Source organism: Branchiostoma belcheri, unplaced genomic scaffold (assembly GCF_001625305.1).
Source record: "Branchiostoma belcheri isolate BF01 breed outbred unplaced genomic scaffold, Haploidv18h27 scaffold4, whole genome shotgun sequence".
NCBI lineage: Eukaryota > Metazoa > Chordata > Leptocardii > Amphioxiformes > Branchiostomatidae > Branchiostoma > Branchiostoma belcheri.
Window position 1 is genome coordinate 5,827,407 of NW_017804020.1, and position 16,768 is coordinate 5,844,174.

At 48.2% G+C, this 16,768-nt stretch overlaps 1 protein-coding gene across 1 annotated transcript in view; it reads left to right on the forward strand.

The window, feature by feature from the left end:
• Positions 1-15,173, forward strand: part of LOC109477245 — an 18,546-nt gene extending 3,373 nt beyond the window's left edge. The window contains 11 exon segments of the mRNA XM_019778325.1: positions 2,768-3,317; positions 3,423-6,798; positions 6,800-7,517; positions 7,818-7,916; positions 8,079-8,254; positions 8,679-8,866; positions 9,154-11,816; positions 12,143-12,332; positions 12,531-12,649; positions 13,046-13,257; positions 13,587-15,173. Coding sequence (XP_019633884.1) covers positions 2,773-3,317; positions 3,423-6,798; positions 6,800-7,517; positions 7,818-7,916; positions 8,079-8,254; positions 8,679-8,866; positions 9,154-11,816; positions 12,143-12,332; positions 12,531-12,649; positions 13,046-13,257; positions 13,587-14,012 — 8,712 coding nt within the window. The 5' untranslated portion in view covers positions 2,768-2,772 and the 3' untranslated portion in view covers positions 14,013-15,173.
• Positions 15,174-16,768: the final 1,595 nt, after the last annotated feature.

Consider the following 16,768-nt stretch of genomic DNA (forward strand, 5'->3'; position numbering starts at 1 on the left):
ACTTCATGTCAGCATTTGTCACCATGGTAACCGTGAGTGCTGACTGCCTGTAACCTCCTCGCTGGCGGCTACCATCTGTTGTTAGTTTTTCCGTATGTCCGGAAGAAAACTGGCGGATTGTTCGTTTAAACGCTGGTTAAAAGCGAAGCACTGCCAACGATGCTGGTGCCTGTATGATTTAGGGTTGAATGTTAATTTTACGGGGTCTTCAATGATTTTGTGGATCTTTTTCGGGCGGCCTTTTGGCGCTATCTTACACAAGCGGATGGGGAGAAGTACTAGAACCACTGAAAAGGTCGCCCAGAGGTGGTCGCTGCAAATTTGATGGGGTGGTTCCAGGGGTGGTTCGGGAGGGTGGGGGGTCGGTGGAGATTGCGAGTCACCGAAGGCGTGCCCAGAGGCATGCTCCCTTTTTAGCGTTTCTCTTACCATCCCCCACTCCAACCTCTGCTGTAGACCACTGATTGCATTTTTTTTTGGCACGGCCATTCGCAGTACACAACCTGCGGGGATGTGGTTAGGATTAGGAGAAAGCGTCCGTTGCCACATCTGGGTATACTTCACTTTCGTGTCACTGTTTTCATAATGGGAACAACATTTCCATGCAACACAGACAGAAGGCACTGGACAGACGGCCAGCTCAATGAAAACAAGGGGACGTACTAATCAGCCTCAACTAATTCGTTTTATGGAAGGCATGCGCGCGCGCATTGATTTTTGTACGAAAACTATAACTTACCCGTCTGTGTTCACTCGTAATTTTTGTGTCGCTCGGAGGCAGACATGAGATAGGAAACAGATGCCGACTGATAAGTAGCCTACTAGTACTAGTAATAACGCCATAGCCTCTTATGCAGGCATTCCCGGTGCAGTCGCTTTGGGGGGAGGGGCGGTCGGTCAGAGAAGCGCGAGCTATCAGAAAATTAAAAAGAAAAAAAAAACACCTCACCGGGAACGCCTGCAAAGGAGGCTGTGACGTCACATGAATTACCTTCGTCGAGAAGGTTATGTGTTAGTAGCATTATATGTGTAGGTTGCCAATTTTTAAGGACAATTATGGTTGATCTAGCGGCATTTCACGGTACTGCAGTGGTCCTTGTTGGTAGGATATCTCGTGTTGTGGACATTTTTTAAGTATTTGTTGTTGGGACAGGGGTGTTTGGCAAAGCTTTCGGCCCAATAGCTGACATAATCAAATGCTAATCATGCGACACAGGAGTTAATCTACATAATTAAATGAGGAAATTCAGATTCTATACATTTGTGGCTAAGAACTATGGAAGATGGGCATGTGAATTGTTTATGTGTATTACTGTAATAAATGTTCGTGTGTGTGTGTGTGTGTGTGTGTGTGCGTATGTGCATGTGTGTATATGTTAGCTCTCTCTTCAAACGCCGGTTATTCACCTGGATCGGTTTCTCTCCTCAAGTCTGATCTGGAATCACGTCCTGCGCCCAGTCAGGACCTGCCAACAGGACACTTGCCAACAGTTTACCCATCCTGGTCAGGCCGTGACGAACCTTGACCACGCCTGGGGTTGTCTATTTCTAGAACAGTATGTCTGTATGTCAGTACTTGGATCCAAAAATGTAACATAGCTAAGTAGAGACATATCCAAGGACCAAGTCGGACACGCTATGTTGTACATCAGACATGACAGGGACAAACAGACATATGAGAAACCGATGTTCAACTTGTAATCCTGGATATGATACAAGAAACGTCGTCGTGTGGGATGTCTACATAATCACTTCAGTTAGATAGATCTCATAGCTCTGGCATCCTGCCATGTACAAGCCAGGTATACGTACATTTTTTTGGTCCGTATGTCTGCGTCTCCGCATAATTCTGGTCAACATAACTAAGAAGGCCTGGATGGATTGTGATGATATTTGATATGTGGGTAGGTCTTAGCTATAGGAACTAGAAGGTCAAGGTCAAATATGGGCCTCCTGGTGGATGTCCTTGATACTGCAGCAAAATTTCTGTTTTTGTATCTTTTATCCTAGGGTTGTGATTTTTGGTAGCAGACAGCGTTTCATGTTTGATATGGATTGTGATGATATTGGGTATGTGGGTAGATTTCGAAATGATAAAGGACAGAGTTGATTCTTGTTCCATTTATTTTTCTTGCATACGGAATGGTTCTCTCATGTTTCTTGTTTTAAGAAATAGACGTAAAAGCATATTTCATTGTTTCCACTAGAGGAATTTTAAACCACCACCTGCAGGTTTAGGTTTGTTTTGTCTGATTCCTTTATCTACCGCGTGAGACCAAACATCCGACCAAAGAATTAAGGAAGTGATATTTGATATGTGTATAGATTTATCAGGACTTTAAATGATGTAAACTTTGTCTTTGTTGGCTGGTGTTCGGCGAGGTTGGCTACTGTTCGGCTGCGCCAGCTGAATGTTTGAAAATGTTTAAAACATTTGGTCATAGTTGGCTGGGTTTCTGGAGTAGTTTGGTGCGTGGTTGGCAGTCACATTTGACTCAAATTTAACTCAGACATGATTCGAAAGGTTGGCGTGGCACCTAAATCTGGTCAGACTGCTCCCGAAGTTCAGCCATGGCATCCTTGGTCGGCTGGTGTTCCGAGGAAGGTTCTGAATGTGTGACAGGAGCTTTAATTTACTTGTTACATAACGTTTGGCATACAGATGTAACGTTATCTGGATGAACTGTTATGTAAAATATGGGGAAAAGTGGGAATAGAAAAATGGTGTGATTAACTAACTCTGTGTTCATTACTTGTGCCCTTGCAGTTGCCATGGCATTAGTCAATCACAGGATGGAGTGGCCGCCCTCTACTGCACTGTGGCTGACCAGCCTCCTCCTGCTGACCACCTGGGCGCACGCCTGCCCACTGCCATGTAAATGTACGGGTACAACAGTCGACTGCTCCGAGCTGGAGCTGGACACTATCCCCGATGACGTCCCGAGAAACACAACCGAACTTTTCCTGTGTGGAAACAAGCTGACGAGTATTCCAGCCGGAAAATTCTCAGGCTTAGCGAACTTGACTGTCCTTTATGTGGACAGAAATCAGATAACAGACGCAGGCTTGTCCAGAAATGCTTTCCAGGGTTTGAGATCACTGAAGGAACTCCACCTGACGAACAACTCACTTACTGCAGTTCCCCAGGCGCAACTGAAGGCGGTAACGCGAGAGCTGGTCTACCTGGATCTATCCGAAAACAGCATTTCACAAATTCCTAAGGGTGTCTTCTCCTCTTTACGGAGTTTACGGGAGCTGAAGCTTCGGAAGATCGGGCTTCGGGAGGTATTTCCGGAATCCTTCAGTGGGATGAACAGGTAATTTGTGTTTTTATTACTGTCTATTTGCATTTAAAAGCATTTGGTAGCTGCCTTGGCTAAAAGCGCGCGACTCTACCTTTCCCCTTCCTCTTCTTCCGGTAGGCTAGAGATCCTGAACCTGGAGTACAACGACCTGGCCGTCTTTCCCAGCGAAGCCCTCCAGCGCCTGCCGTACCTTCGCCGCCTGGTCGTCAGAGGCAACCCGATATCCGAGCTTCCCCCGGCTGCCCTGGAGGGCGTGCCGGCTATCGAGTACCTGGACGCACGTAACATGCACCTGAAGACTCTGACAAGAGGAGTGTTCACCAACCTGCCTCACCTCGCCTCCATCTTCTTGTCAGGTAACACCATGTTACAGACAATCGACAAAAACGCCTTCCTCACGTTGGGAAGACTGAAGACGCTTGCCATCGATGACTGCGGACTGGAGACTCTGGACGAGTTCACGTTCAAGCAGGTCCCGTCCCTGTACGTGGTGACGATGCACGACAACCAGTGGAAGTGTGACGAGAGGATGTGCTGGCTGCGGGACTGGATGCTGTCCACGCGCGTGCACATCCCCTACATGGCCAACATCTCCTGCTTCCTTCCCGAGCGGAACGGCGGCAGGTCCCTCATCACACTCACCAGTCACGACTGTGAGGAAGACAGCGATGACGTGGACCTCAAGGTAAAGACTAAAGCTCAAACCACCGAGGGGGATACAGACAGCAAGGGAGGCAACGACGATATGACAGATGAAGAAGACTTCGACACAACGAAAATAGAAGAGTTGGATGAGCGGTCTTTCATCGTAGGAGAATCAGTTACGTACTACCGCGGGAGCAGTCGGAAGAAGTGTCCCCGGGGGTGTAAATGTAAGAAAAGGTACGTGGACTGCAGCAGACTTGGCCTGGACAAAGTCCCGGATAACATTCCTCGCAGGACGACCCGTCTATACTTGAACAATAATAACATTACGAGCATCCCCAGAGGGGCATTTAGGTACCTGAATAACCTGAAGGTTCTGGAGTTACAAAACAACTTCATCACAAGCGAAGAACTGGCCGATCACGCTTTTGACGGGTTGAAAAACCTGAAGGGATTGTACATGACCAATAACCTGTTGACCGAGGTGCCCATGTACCTCTCAGGTGTGTCTTATCAACTGAAATACCTGGATCTCTCCGGAAATCCCCTCGGCAATGTGCCTTCGGGAATTTTCCGAGGGTTTAAGATGTTGAAGGAGTTGTGGCTTAGAGGAGTTGGCATATCATCTTTGAAGAAGGGCACGTTCCGTGGAATGAGAAATCTGGAGGGTCTTTATCTACAGTACAACAACCTCAAGAAAGTCCCAAATGAAGCTCTAAGGCACAGGACAAATCTCAAGAGACTACATTTACGCGGCAATCCGATCGCTGACTTGGATGAAAGGTCTTTCAAGGGACTTTCCTCTCTTGAATATCTTGACTTGGGGTACACCAAGATGATGGATCTGAACGAATGGTGCTTCTACAAACTGCCAAACCTCGAGACACTCGTCCTCTCTGGAAACCTGAATCTCACGACGATCCACAAGAACACGTTCTCACGCCTGGGCAACCTGAAGTTCCTGAAGCTTCATGAATGTGGCCTGAAGCGCCTGGAGCCAGACTTTCTGGAGGTGATGCCGATGCTGGAGTGGATTTCCTTGTACGAGAACCCGTGGCGGTGCGACTCTACCATGTGCAAGCTGATGAGGTGGATGGAGACAACGTCAGTGAGCATTGCCAATGTGGACAAAATCAAGTGCTCTACACCAGAACACATGAAGGGTACAGCCATAACGCGGTTAATGGACGCTCCTGAAGCGGTTCAGATGTGTCAGGACGTACCGGTGAGTCCCAACGAGATTCCCGGAGGTGGCATTGACGTCAAACCGGACCCAAATGTAGTACCGCCCACTGGCGGATGCCCACTGAAGTGCAGATGTTACGGGAACATCGTGGACTGCGCAGACAGAAGTTTGAAGAGTGTTCCTGACGGCATTCCTGCCAGCACTGAGAGGCTGCATCTTCAGAACAACATGATCACAAACATCCCCGAAGGCTCCCTGTCGGGCTTGGAGGCGTTGAAGTTCTTGCACCTTGAGAACAATGACCTTACTCTACAGGGCTTGCCGCAGGGGTCTCTAAGCGCTCTGCCCAACCTGGAGGGTCTATACCTTGCTAACAACAAGTTTAAGGCTATTCCACCCGTCGTAATGAGGAATCTGGCTTACAGCCTAAAGCACCTCGACATTTCCAACAACCCCATCGGAAACATCGCGCCTGGAACGTTCGACGACTTCCAGAACCTGATGGAACTGATGATGACGAGAACCGGCATGACGGAAATATACGAGGGCTCGTTCTCTGGCTTAAAAAAGGTGCAGCGTCTATACCTGGCCTTTAATAACGTGACGACCATCCCATACTGGGAGATAGAGGACATGCATGATCTGAAAGAGTTCTGCATCGCAGGGAATCCCATCACGGACATTTACGAGGATGCTCTGAATGACGACATCGGTGTTGAGTACATCGATCTCAGCAGCACCATGATTTCTTACATCCCAGAACGCGCTTTTGTGAAAATGCCAAGCCTCAGCACCATCCTCCTCACGGGCAACAAGAAACTAACCCACATCCACGAGGGCAGTTTGAAATACTGTCCCAACCTGAAGTCAGTCGCCATTAGCAACTGCATGCTAAAATGGCTAGACCCGGCCATATTCATGGGTGTGTCGTCTCTGTCATGGGTTGCTCTACATGATAACCCATGGGTGTGTGACCGGTGTGTAGCCGGGCTCGCTCAGTGGATGAATCAAACCCAGGCTTACATACCTTACCGGAACAGGGTGACGTGCCAAGGCCCCGCAAGTTTGCAGGGAACAACTGTGGATGATCTTGAGGTGGACTCCCTCCAAGTAGGTCAGTGTGACAAGCCAGAGGAGATGCCAGACAAGCCCAGACCACAACCGCCGCCGTATCCGGGAGTCATTGACAGCGTCACGGATGCACCAGAGGTCATCCCCACACCGGTACCTGAGCGGCCAACGACCGGCGTGACGTTGGACGGTTGCCCGAGCGCGTGCGAATGTTACGAGCTGACGGTGAACTGCGCAGATCTGGGGCTCACAGAGATTCCAGCCGACATCCCTGCTGCCACGGAGCGACTGTACCTCAACAACAACCAGATCTCTGACGTCCCAGCGAACGTCTTCATCGGGCTAGCTGCACTCGAATTTCTTCATCTTGAAAACAACAAAATCACAGACGATGGTATCAAGGAGAGCTCGTCTAGCGGTTTGCCTCTTCTTGAGGGTCTATACCTGTCCAACAACCTTCTTAGGCAGTTCCCTACGATTCCTACGGACTTGGCGGAAGGTCTTCAGCGTTTTGACATCTCAGGCAACCCGATTCGCGCTCTGCCAGCAGGAACGTTCTATGGCTTCTCCAACCTGAGGGATCTCTTCGCCCCGTCGAATCGGCCTCACAGAGATGCAGACCAACTCGTTCTTCGGTCTCGACAGTTTGGAAACTTTGTATCTTGAGTACAACGAGTTAACCGTCATACCCACCATGGCCCTCCAGAATCTACGAAATCTCAAGAAGTTGTACCTCCGTGACAACAAGGTGACCGACTTGACTGAAAAAGCATTCTTCGGACTGGACTCACTGGAACTACTCGATTTGCGGTACATGCTGCTGTCGAACATACACGAGATGGCTTTCGAAGGAGCGAAAAGTCTGATGTCCGTATTACTAGCCGGCAACGAGCGGCTTCAGGCTCTTCCTCGCAATGTCTTCAGTGGCCTCCCTGAGTTACAAGTAATCCAACTCAACAACTGCGGGTTTGAGTCGATAGACGGTGGTATCTTTGCCGACATCCCCAGCCTGCAGAGCCTGACTCTCCAGGAGAACCCGTGGAGTTGCGAGGCGGCGCTGTGCTCGCTCAGACGGTGGATGGAGACCAGCGAAGTGCGGATTGAGGCTCGCGACAGGATCGCTTGCTACATGCCGGAGTCCCTCCGTGGGCAGACCGTGGACTCTCTCAGCACGGCCTCCCTGTGCCAGGGGCTGCCGCCGCCGGAATCGTCAACTGGCGCTCCGGACAGGGATCTGGTCACAGACAGTGAGACACCCGAGAAGACAGAGGCGCCTCCTGTTAGACCATTGACAACCCAGGAAGAACGAGGTGAGAGTAGTAAAATATTTGTTAGTGCTTAGGAAATATCGCTCCACGTGAAGGTATTATTGTCGTTTTTGTACATATGTTCTCAGCTTTGACTCATGGAGGGTTCGAGGAATTTGTCTGATCTTCGGTATATGGTTAGTTGTCGTGGTCCAGATAGTCATTTTTTCATCGTATCTGTATTTTCAGGTATTGGAATTAAATATTCCGATATCCCCATGCCATGGTGTGGTATCGTTTATCATCAACAACTGTTGTCCACTGTTGGAATTGTGTAACAAAAAAAGTTTTCTTTTTCCACAGTGACCACGCGCCCAACCCAGCCGACTCCGACGCGGCCAATGGTGACGGAAGGACGACCGTACCCACCTGTAGGGACCGAGAGACCGCCTGTCCAACCAGGTACACACATTTAGGCGTATTCATGGGACAAGGTAGAGAATGGTATAGTTTATCTATAACATTCAACATCCTGTTCCCAGACTAATCAAAATTGAAAAACCCTAGATAGAATTTGGTACTGTTATTATACTTACAATTATTCTCTGTGCCCCCATCCTGCAGGGACAGTGCCATGTCCGTCCAAATGTTCCTGTAACAATGACCTGGTGGACTGCGGCAAGGCCGGTCTGACGGAGATTCCCTCCGACATCCCGCCCAACACACAGCATCTGTACCTGGACAACAACCTCATCACAGAGATTCCGGACGGAGTCTTCTCCAACCTCGCTCGTCTCCAGGTATAGAGCAGAACTCGGCTGGATCCTTGTCTAGACTGAATTCTCGATACGAACATTCTTTTTCATTTAATCATAGTGGCGAATGGTCAGTCAAGACAATAATGTGGGGACTTCGGTTGTATGGATAATTATGAAAAAAATGTTAGTAGAGTATCAGTGATCACTCTACACAAACGAGTTTGCTGATTGGAACATTACTCGTCTCTGACGGCCAGTAATCACTTATACAGCGGGCCTACTTATGGTCTAGATAGAGATTACATTCTGAAGCCAAATGCACCCTATCTTAAAAATGTAGATGGTAGTAAAATGATGGAAGATAAAAAGGTACATGGCTTTTGACAACTTTCTTTCGGACATAATTCCCATATATTAAAATAGTCAGCCCTAATACTGTCCTTCCCTCAAAACTGCTGTTCTCCAGGTTCTGGAAATCCAGTACAACATGATCACCAGTGAGAGGATCGGCCGGCGCGCGTTTGACGGCCCTGCCAACATGGTGTACCTGTACCTGACCGGGAACCGCCTGACACAGATCCCGCTGGACCTGCCGGCAACGCTCGAGTACCTCTTCATCGAAGAAAATAACATCACCGGTGTGCCCAGCGATAGGTGAATTTCGTAAAGTTAATTACGTAAACCTAATTTGCATGAGAAATTGTCATAATTTAACTGTCGAGAATTTCATACCGCATTTGGAATCTAAGTGAAGGTACCCATTGTTAAACATAAGCTGTTCTCTCATTTAAATGGTTATATACTAAACTAAAATGACACAGTTTATTCAGATGATTTTTGTGATAAGCCTAGCAACAGCCAGGGAGCTCTAAACTAACAGTTGGTCCAAAGATCTGTCCTTATGTGACTTGACATTGATCTTTCCACCTTTCCTCCTGTAGGCTGCAACAGTTCCAGGAGTCCGTGCCGTCCCTGACCTGGCTGTCCCTCCATCAGAACCCGTACGAGTGCACCTCCGCCAGCATGTGCGCGTTCCGCCGCTGGCTGTCCACTACTCGCGTCACCATCCCCTTCAGAGAGAAAGTTGTCTGTATGGAACCGAGCTCCCGACAAGGACGCCTGGTAGAAAACATCTCCGAAGACGAGATGTGCAGCGACGGAGTCACAGGAGTCGTCACAGAGCCGACAGACGAGAGGGAAGAGGAGATGTCAGGTGACTTCCCAACGACCACAGAACCTTCGTTCCTCATCTCGAGAACAACTTACCGCCCTCCGACAAGACCGCGTCCCAGAGCAACCCGACCGCCATGGACATCTAGCAGACCCCGCCCAACATCCAGAGTGCCTACGGAGGGAGAGATCTTCCCTGAAGCTGACGGTACGTGTCCCGATGCGTGCCGGTGTGAGTACGAGTACGTGGACTGTAGCTATGCTCAACTGAACGAAGTGCCAAGAAACTTGCCGTCCACCACGGAGCATCTCTACCTCAACCACAACAATATCAAGTCCGTTCCATCGAGGGTGTTTTCCAATCTGAAAAGGCTCACAGTATTGGAGATGCAACATAACCAGATAACAAGTGATCAGATTGCAGATGACAGCTTCGTCGGACTGGACAACCTTTTGTACCTGTTTTTGTCCAAGAATCAGCTTACAGACCTTCCTGTCAATTTACCGTACACACTACAATATATAGATCTGGACGGAAACCAGATGCAGGCAGTCACAGACTCGATTCTGTCCACTCTCAGCAACCAGCCATCTCTGAACTGGGTTTCCCTGCATGAGAACCCGTGGGCTTGCGACGCCAGGCTCTGTTTCCTCAGACAGTGGCTGGATGAAACAGACATGGAAGTTCCGAATCGTGACAAAGTCTTGTGCGCCTCCCCGTCCTACCGTCGCGAGCAGCCCGTCGGCGGCTTTACCGTGGAAGAGATCTGCGACACGGTGCCGGAAGCAGTGACAACAGAAGAACCGCGACAACCAGAACCAGAGAGGCCTAAGGCGCCGATCGTACCCGAAGAAGGTTCTGCAGAGGGATCGGGAGATTTAAACCCCATAGTAAAAACCCCTGATCGCCCTGATGTTCCCATCTTCCCAGACCTGTATTTCCCTACCTTCCCTCCAGTTCAGGGGAGGCAGAGAACTACTGTGGCGCCTGAGAGAACAACCATTGCTGACTATGACGAGGAAGACACCGGGGAAGACACATGTCCAGACAGCTGCCGGTGTATCGAAGGTTATATTGATTGTGGCTACCAAGGTCTTATCGAAATCCCTCCCAATCTCCCTGCAAACGCTTGGCATTTGTATCTCAACAATAACAACATCACGTCCATCCCAGCGGGGATTTTCAGACGCCTGTCAAACCTACGGGTTCTGGAACTTCAGAACAACGAGATTGTGAGTGAGAATATCGCCAGCGAAGCCTTCAGCGGAATGGATAACCTCCTCTACCTGTACATGTCCAATAACCTGCTGACAGACGTGCCAAACAACATGCCGAACAGTCTGGAGTATGGCTACTTTGACTATAACCAGATAGGTAGCATCTCCGAGGCTTCTATGGGGTGGATACTCAACAAAAATCCGTCCTTGCAACTTATTGCTCTCAACGACAACCCGTGGAGCTGTGACTTCCGCCTGTGTCCCTTGGTCAGTTGGATCGAGAACAGCTTAGTCTACGTGCCTGACATAGATAGGACCCAGTGCTCCTCTCCATCTAACCTGGCGGAAAGGAGCATCGACAGCATTGCAGAACTCTGTGAGCGACAGACACAAGGCGAGACGAATTTGTTGCCAAGCGAACAGCCGGGTGCGTTCCTTGAACTTCCCTCTCCACGGCCGAGAGGGGGTCCGGCTATCGACGGCGACTTCCAACCTGGACGACTAAACGGGGTGCCGACCGTACCCCCCACAACCACCGCCGCCGCCCCGCGCGCCACTGTGTGTCCGCTCGGCTGTACATGCGACAACTACGGCTACGTGGACTGCAGCAAACTCGGCTTAACAAGTATTCCATCAGATCTGCCACCTGATACGAGACACCTTTACCTGGACGATAACAGCATCGCTAACATCAAAGTAAAAGACCTGGCCAACGTACCACAGCTGAGGGTCCTGGAGATCCACAACAACCTCGTCACCAACGACGGCATCGAGCAAGGAGCATTCAACGGGCTCCGCAAACTGGAGTACCTGTACCTGTCTGGGAACAGTTTGTCGTCAGTCCCGGTAGATCTGCCCCCCACGCTGAAGTCCCTGTACCTGGACAATAACTACATCTCCACCATCCCGCCCACGGCTCTGTCTCAGACTACCAACCTGGAGCGGCTCTACCTGGAGAACAACGCCCTGACAGACGACGGCATCACCCCGGGTTCCCTGGCTGGAGTCACAAACCTCAAGTACCTCATCCTGTCCCAGAACCGCCTCAGGTCGGTCCCGTCGGAGCTGCCCAAGTCACTAGAGGTCCTGTCACTGGAGGACAACAGACTCACGAAGTTACCGCCGTACAAGTTTTATGAGCTACAGGACCTGGAAAGGCTGTACCTGAATAACAACAGTCTTACTAACGACGGCATCGCGGATGAAGCATTCGAAGGTTTGTGCTAGTCTGGTATAATACGCCATACAAAAGATCTTTTTGACTTTTATGTTTCGGGAGCACACCAACTCTCCTGTTATGTTATCTCTCTATTTGGCTAATTTCTACTCTTTCCAACAGCTTCCGGAGCCTGGTAGACCCTAGCTTGTGAATGTGTATAAAGCTTGAAACACTGTTTGTTTAAATTCTAGCTTATAGTATTTTCTGGCGGTGCACAGTAAGTCTGCCTCCTGTAGGCTGTTCAAGTGCGAACTATAAATGTTTATAAAACTATAAAACGTTTTGTTGCAAAATTGTAATCAAAATGCCGCTTACACTTGCAGGTATGATCAGTCTGGAGCGGCTGTACCTGTCCAATAACAGCCTGAGCGCCGTTCCGTACAACCTGCCGCGGACGTTACACCAACTGTTCCTGCAGGATAACCGCATCACGGCGCTAGAACCCTTCACGTTCTCCACCCTGCCGCAGCTCAAGCGTCTGTACCTCAGAGGCAACCGGCTCACAGATAACAAGTCAGTCGATGCTCCATACATATGACGCGTTTATCACCATTATATTTATATTAGTTGTAGGTTTTGCCGCTATGTAATGCTTTGACTGAGGTCGACTACAAAAGTCGGTAACTGTATGTATAAATGCAGGTTATTATGTTTTCTTAACATTTTTGTCAGCTAATAGGAGTGGTTCTGTGTACGATCTGTTGTCTGTAGAGTCGCCGACCAGGCGTTTGATGGTCTGGGAGACTTGCAGTTGCTCGACCTGTCCAAAAACAACCTGACCTCCATCCCTGATGACATGCCGAGGAGTCTGCAGAAACTTTACCTGGAAGGTGAGCGTTGGCAATTTTGCTGTTCAATAAACATTTCCCCAAGGCCACGAAAGGTCATAATATTTCAACGATTTGTTATCGTTTGTTTTCAAGGTGCACAATTTAGATGATTTAACTGAACTAAACTGTTCTCCAACTCAAAGAAATTAGCTCACCGGAATTTTCGACTGAACACTCGGTCTTCATCAGCTTTCTGACCAGTGCTATAGACGCGTGATTTTTTCCACGTGTGACGTCAGCACTGGGTCGTCGGAAGTCGGTACCGCCCCCCGCCCGTCCCGGTTGAGAGAGGGTTGGTGTGCGTGTGCCCTGATGAGGATGGTTTCTTTCACTGTCTCGCAAATGATGGACGTTAATGCTATAGCTAACGCACAATTAATCTTGCCATTCTACCAGGTAACGAGCTGTCTACACTACCTCTGGGGGCCTTCAAGAAGGTGGGCTCCCTGACTGAGCTGGACTTGAGTAACAACCTCCTGCGCACATCGGGACTTCACCCCACGGCGTTCTCGTTCCTCCCGCAGCTGGAGACGCTGGACATGTCGGAGAACCTGCTGACCCTCCCACCGGACAACCTGCCGAATGGACTCAGATATCTCTTCCTGCAGGTAAACTAGTGTTTATGGCATTATGTTCACCATCGCAGAAAGGTTACATGTTTTGTTGCAATACTGTAGTTCAATACTGGCAATTCTGTGCTATAGAATATTCCAAAATAACTTTTGCCCAAAAGTGAACTACTAGTACTGCCAGTCTAAAATGGAGCTGAATGGAAACATTCGAATTCACTGAAATATGATTTGCTCGCGAGCAAATGTCGGCCCTTCTATAGATAGGGACGTGTTCTAGTCCCACCAACGCCTCTGCACCCGCTAAGCTGTTTTTTCTTTTTCTTTTTTGCCTGACGTGATTCCGGTGTTCTTCCATCCCGTTACAGAGTAACGACCTGACCGCCATCAAGCGCGACGCCTTCACCCAGCTCAACAACCTGAAGTGGCTGTACCTGCAGAACAACCGCATCACGGACGACAAGATCGAGAGCGGCGCGTTCGAACTCCTCCTGGAGCTGTACAGCCTCGACATGTCCGCCAACTATCTCACCGAGGTCCCCAGAAACCTGCCCGACTCCCTCGAGTACCTGTACCTGAAGGACAACGACATCGGGCGCATCCCCGGGGACGCCTTCTCCAACACGCCCAAGCTGCGGCTGCTCCAGCTGGCCAACAACTTACTAACGGACGGCGGGATCGACAGGAAGGCGCTGGCGGACCTGCAGCACCTGCGCACTCTGGACTTGTCTGGCAACTTTGTGACGTCAGCACCACTCGGAGTGTCCGAAGAGCAAGTGGAAATAACACTATAGGGTTCAGTCAAGTTATAGCAAATCTCCAAATACCGCCGGACAAAAGAAAAGACACCCCTATGACTCGTCTGCATGGGAAATTTGAAAGAATTGTATATAAATGCGACATAACGTGACGGCTGTTCTGACGTCGGCCATGGCATTCAAGCTTCTATGAAACGTTATGTGGGTCATTTAGAGTCCAAATTGAAAGGAAATCTCTAGGGTACAGATCAACACTAATACACGTAACGGGTATAAAAGAGACTGAAAGGCAGACATTGCTTGGTTTGTTACGTTGGGGACATTTATCCCCCAGGTAGTGTGTAGGGGATAGTCACCTGAGTTCTGACACTTGTAAAGTCTGACTAGAGGTTGATCCAAGCTAGATGTCAGACAGACCTCAAATACATACTGCTTGTGTTTTGTACAATATAGGTTAGGAGGTTTTGTACCTCAGGTCCCGTTCGTATATTCCCTTTGGCTAATGAATGTTACGCCTTATAGAGTAGATTTTATCGTTCTAATTTTTTTGTGCTGATAGAACAGACTTAGCTTACGTACCTGTGTAATGAAGTATACTAGTAATCCTCGGTAGAGATAACTTGTTAGAATTTCGTGGATTGCAAAAATACAGAAATAGAGACAGAAACCTGTGCTGAAATAATCTGTGCTGACTTCTGTTCTTCGCAATTCGGTTCTGTAGAAGTAAAGTGAGCGAAGAGATGAGGAATGACCTTTTCTTAATATCTGTAAAATTGATTAATCATTTAAAGCGTATGGGTCAGTGGTACATGTAGACGTAGAAATATGATATTTGTTCTATGATATTGGAAATATCTTTGGACACGTCTAAAAAGTAAGGTTGATGAATGTTCAATATTATATGATGTTTTCATATCTACTGATTGAAAACGCTGTTTTTCTTACATTTAGTGTAAGACAACATGAAGACAGGAATTTTTATCATGTTCGGCAATATATTGGCGTATATATAAGTATAAGGACATGTAGGTGACTAGAGCTCGGTATGTATGTGTTATATTTAAGTTGGGCACAGTACTAATGTGGAATGTAAAGTGATGTTGATTGTTGTTTTATGGTCAACAGCGGTAATTCTGTAAATACACACGCGTACGATCTCTGAAATCGGAAATAAAGTCATGAAGGGCTATTTCGTCTCCACTCCTCAAACACTGGACCTCTGTGGCAGCATGATGTGAACAGCACGTCTGCAGAACGTGCACGCACTTACAAAGTATTCATACTTGTGTCATATCTATGGCCCTTTTCCCACTAGAATAAAATGTCCGGATTCGGTTTGATCCGGTTTCGAGTCGGCTTCGAGAACAAGCCGAATAGAAGCCGGATCAATCAAAGCGAATAAACTCGGCGCGATCCGGACAATTTTATCCTGGCGGGAATGGGGCCTAAATTGGTTAAAAGTGAACATGACCGGCACCATGCATGTGTTCATGATATAAATTGCACAATCAATTATGAAACGTTGAAATGGAATTCTGCCAAAGGATAAGACCTTCACATATACAATATATATAATTTCGATAGAGAAGACTATCAATCGCGAAATTGATTGTGCTTATTAAAACCTTATTTCCATAATCAGGGGGACAAGATAACAAAAAATCTACAAAAACTCGGAGGTATGAAATCTCTGAACTCTCGCAGCACAATTGTGCGTGAGTTGAAACAGCTGCATATGATAAACTCCAACCTCAGGATTTCTCCGAAAGGGGGAAAACAAATTTAATGAAACCAAGCAACCTGGGATATCTTGGGTCACGGCCAAACAGATTATGTTTGGTCTATCTGTTTCTATATCAAAATATACTTAGGTAGTCCAACAGCATACCAATTGCTGTTTGGGTTTCGTAAGTTGATGCTACTGCTACATCAAAACTTTTGATCAGAAACGTTTTGCCTTCTGTTGGTATCAGTTAATGATATCTCCTACCTGCCTCCACTGTGAAGAAGGCGCGCGATTCTAAAGTTATGAAACAATCGTAGTTCAGCCTCCATCGTAATTATAATTTGCACAATTTTCCAGCTGTGTCGTTGGACTAATAATACCCTAATGGTGGGTGAAGACATAGGCCGTGTCTATACGGAACCACCCAAGGCGCGATTCGGGTAACTCACATTCCTCACATCTGGTCCACGTGCCACACACACCTGTGAAACCGTGTCCGAACACAATACGCTTGAGCTACATTTATTGCTGTTTGATGATAACACGCAAGGCTGCGTGTTATTAATGTCAGAGGTCAACGACCTGCTTGCTGATGCCCCCCTCCCAGCGTATCTCGGCCGAATGCCGACGTGGTCCCGCCAGAGGCGGTGAAGCTCGCCCTAGAACGGACACATTATTTGACCATTACTGCTCTTTAGGTTGCTGCCACGTAAAAGTTGGTATTGCATATAAAAAAAGAAATATCACTCCGTAATCCATGACCAGGCGAAGTCACATTGAAATCACATTGCGTTCAGACGCAAATCGCGATGCGGGGAAAGCGATTCGAAACCACCTCTAGAAGTGGCTTGGGATCGAGGCGCTTTCAATGTGATTTCGGAGCGTTCAGATGGAGCCACTTGAAACCGGCTTCGGGGTAAACCACATGTAAACCGCCTTGGGTGGTTCCGTATAGATACGCCCATAATCTGCATAGGTCATGGGCATGATTTTTAGCGAATTATGTGAGAAGTTATGTGATTGTTGAACTTGTGTAACATCTCACGTTGCCAGCGCCTGCAGGCCT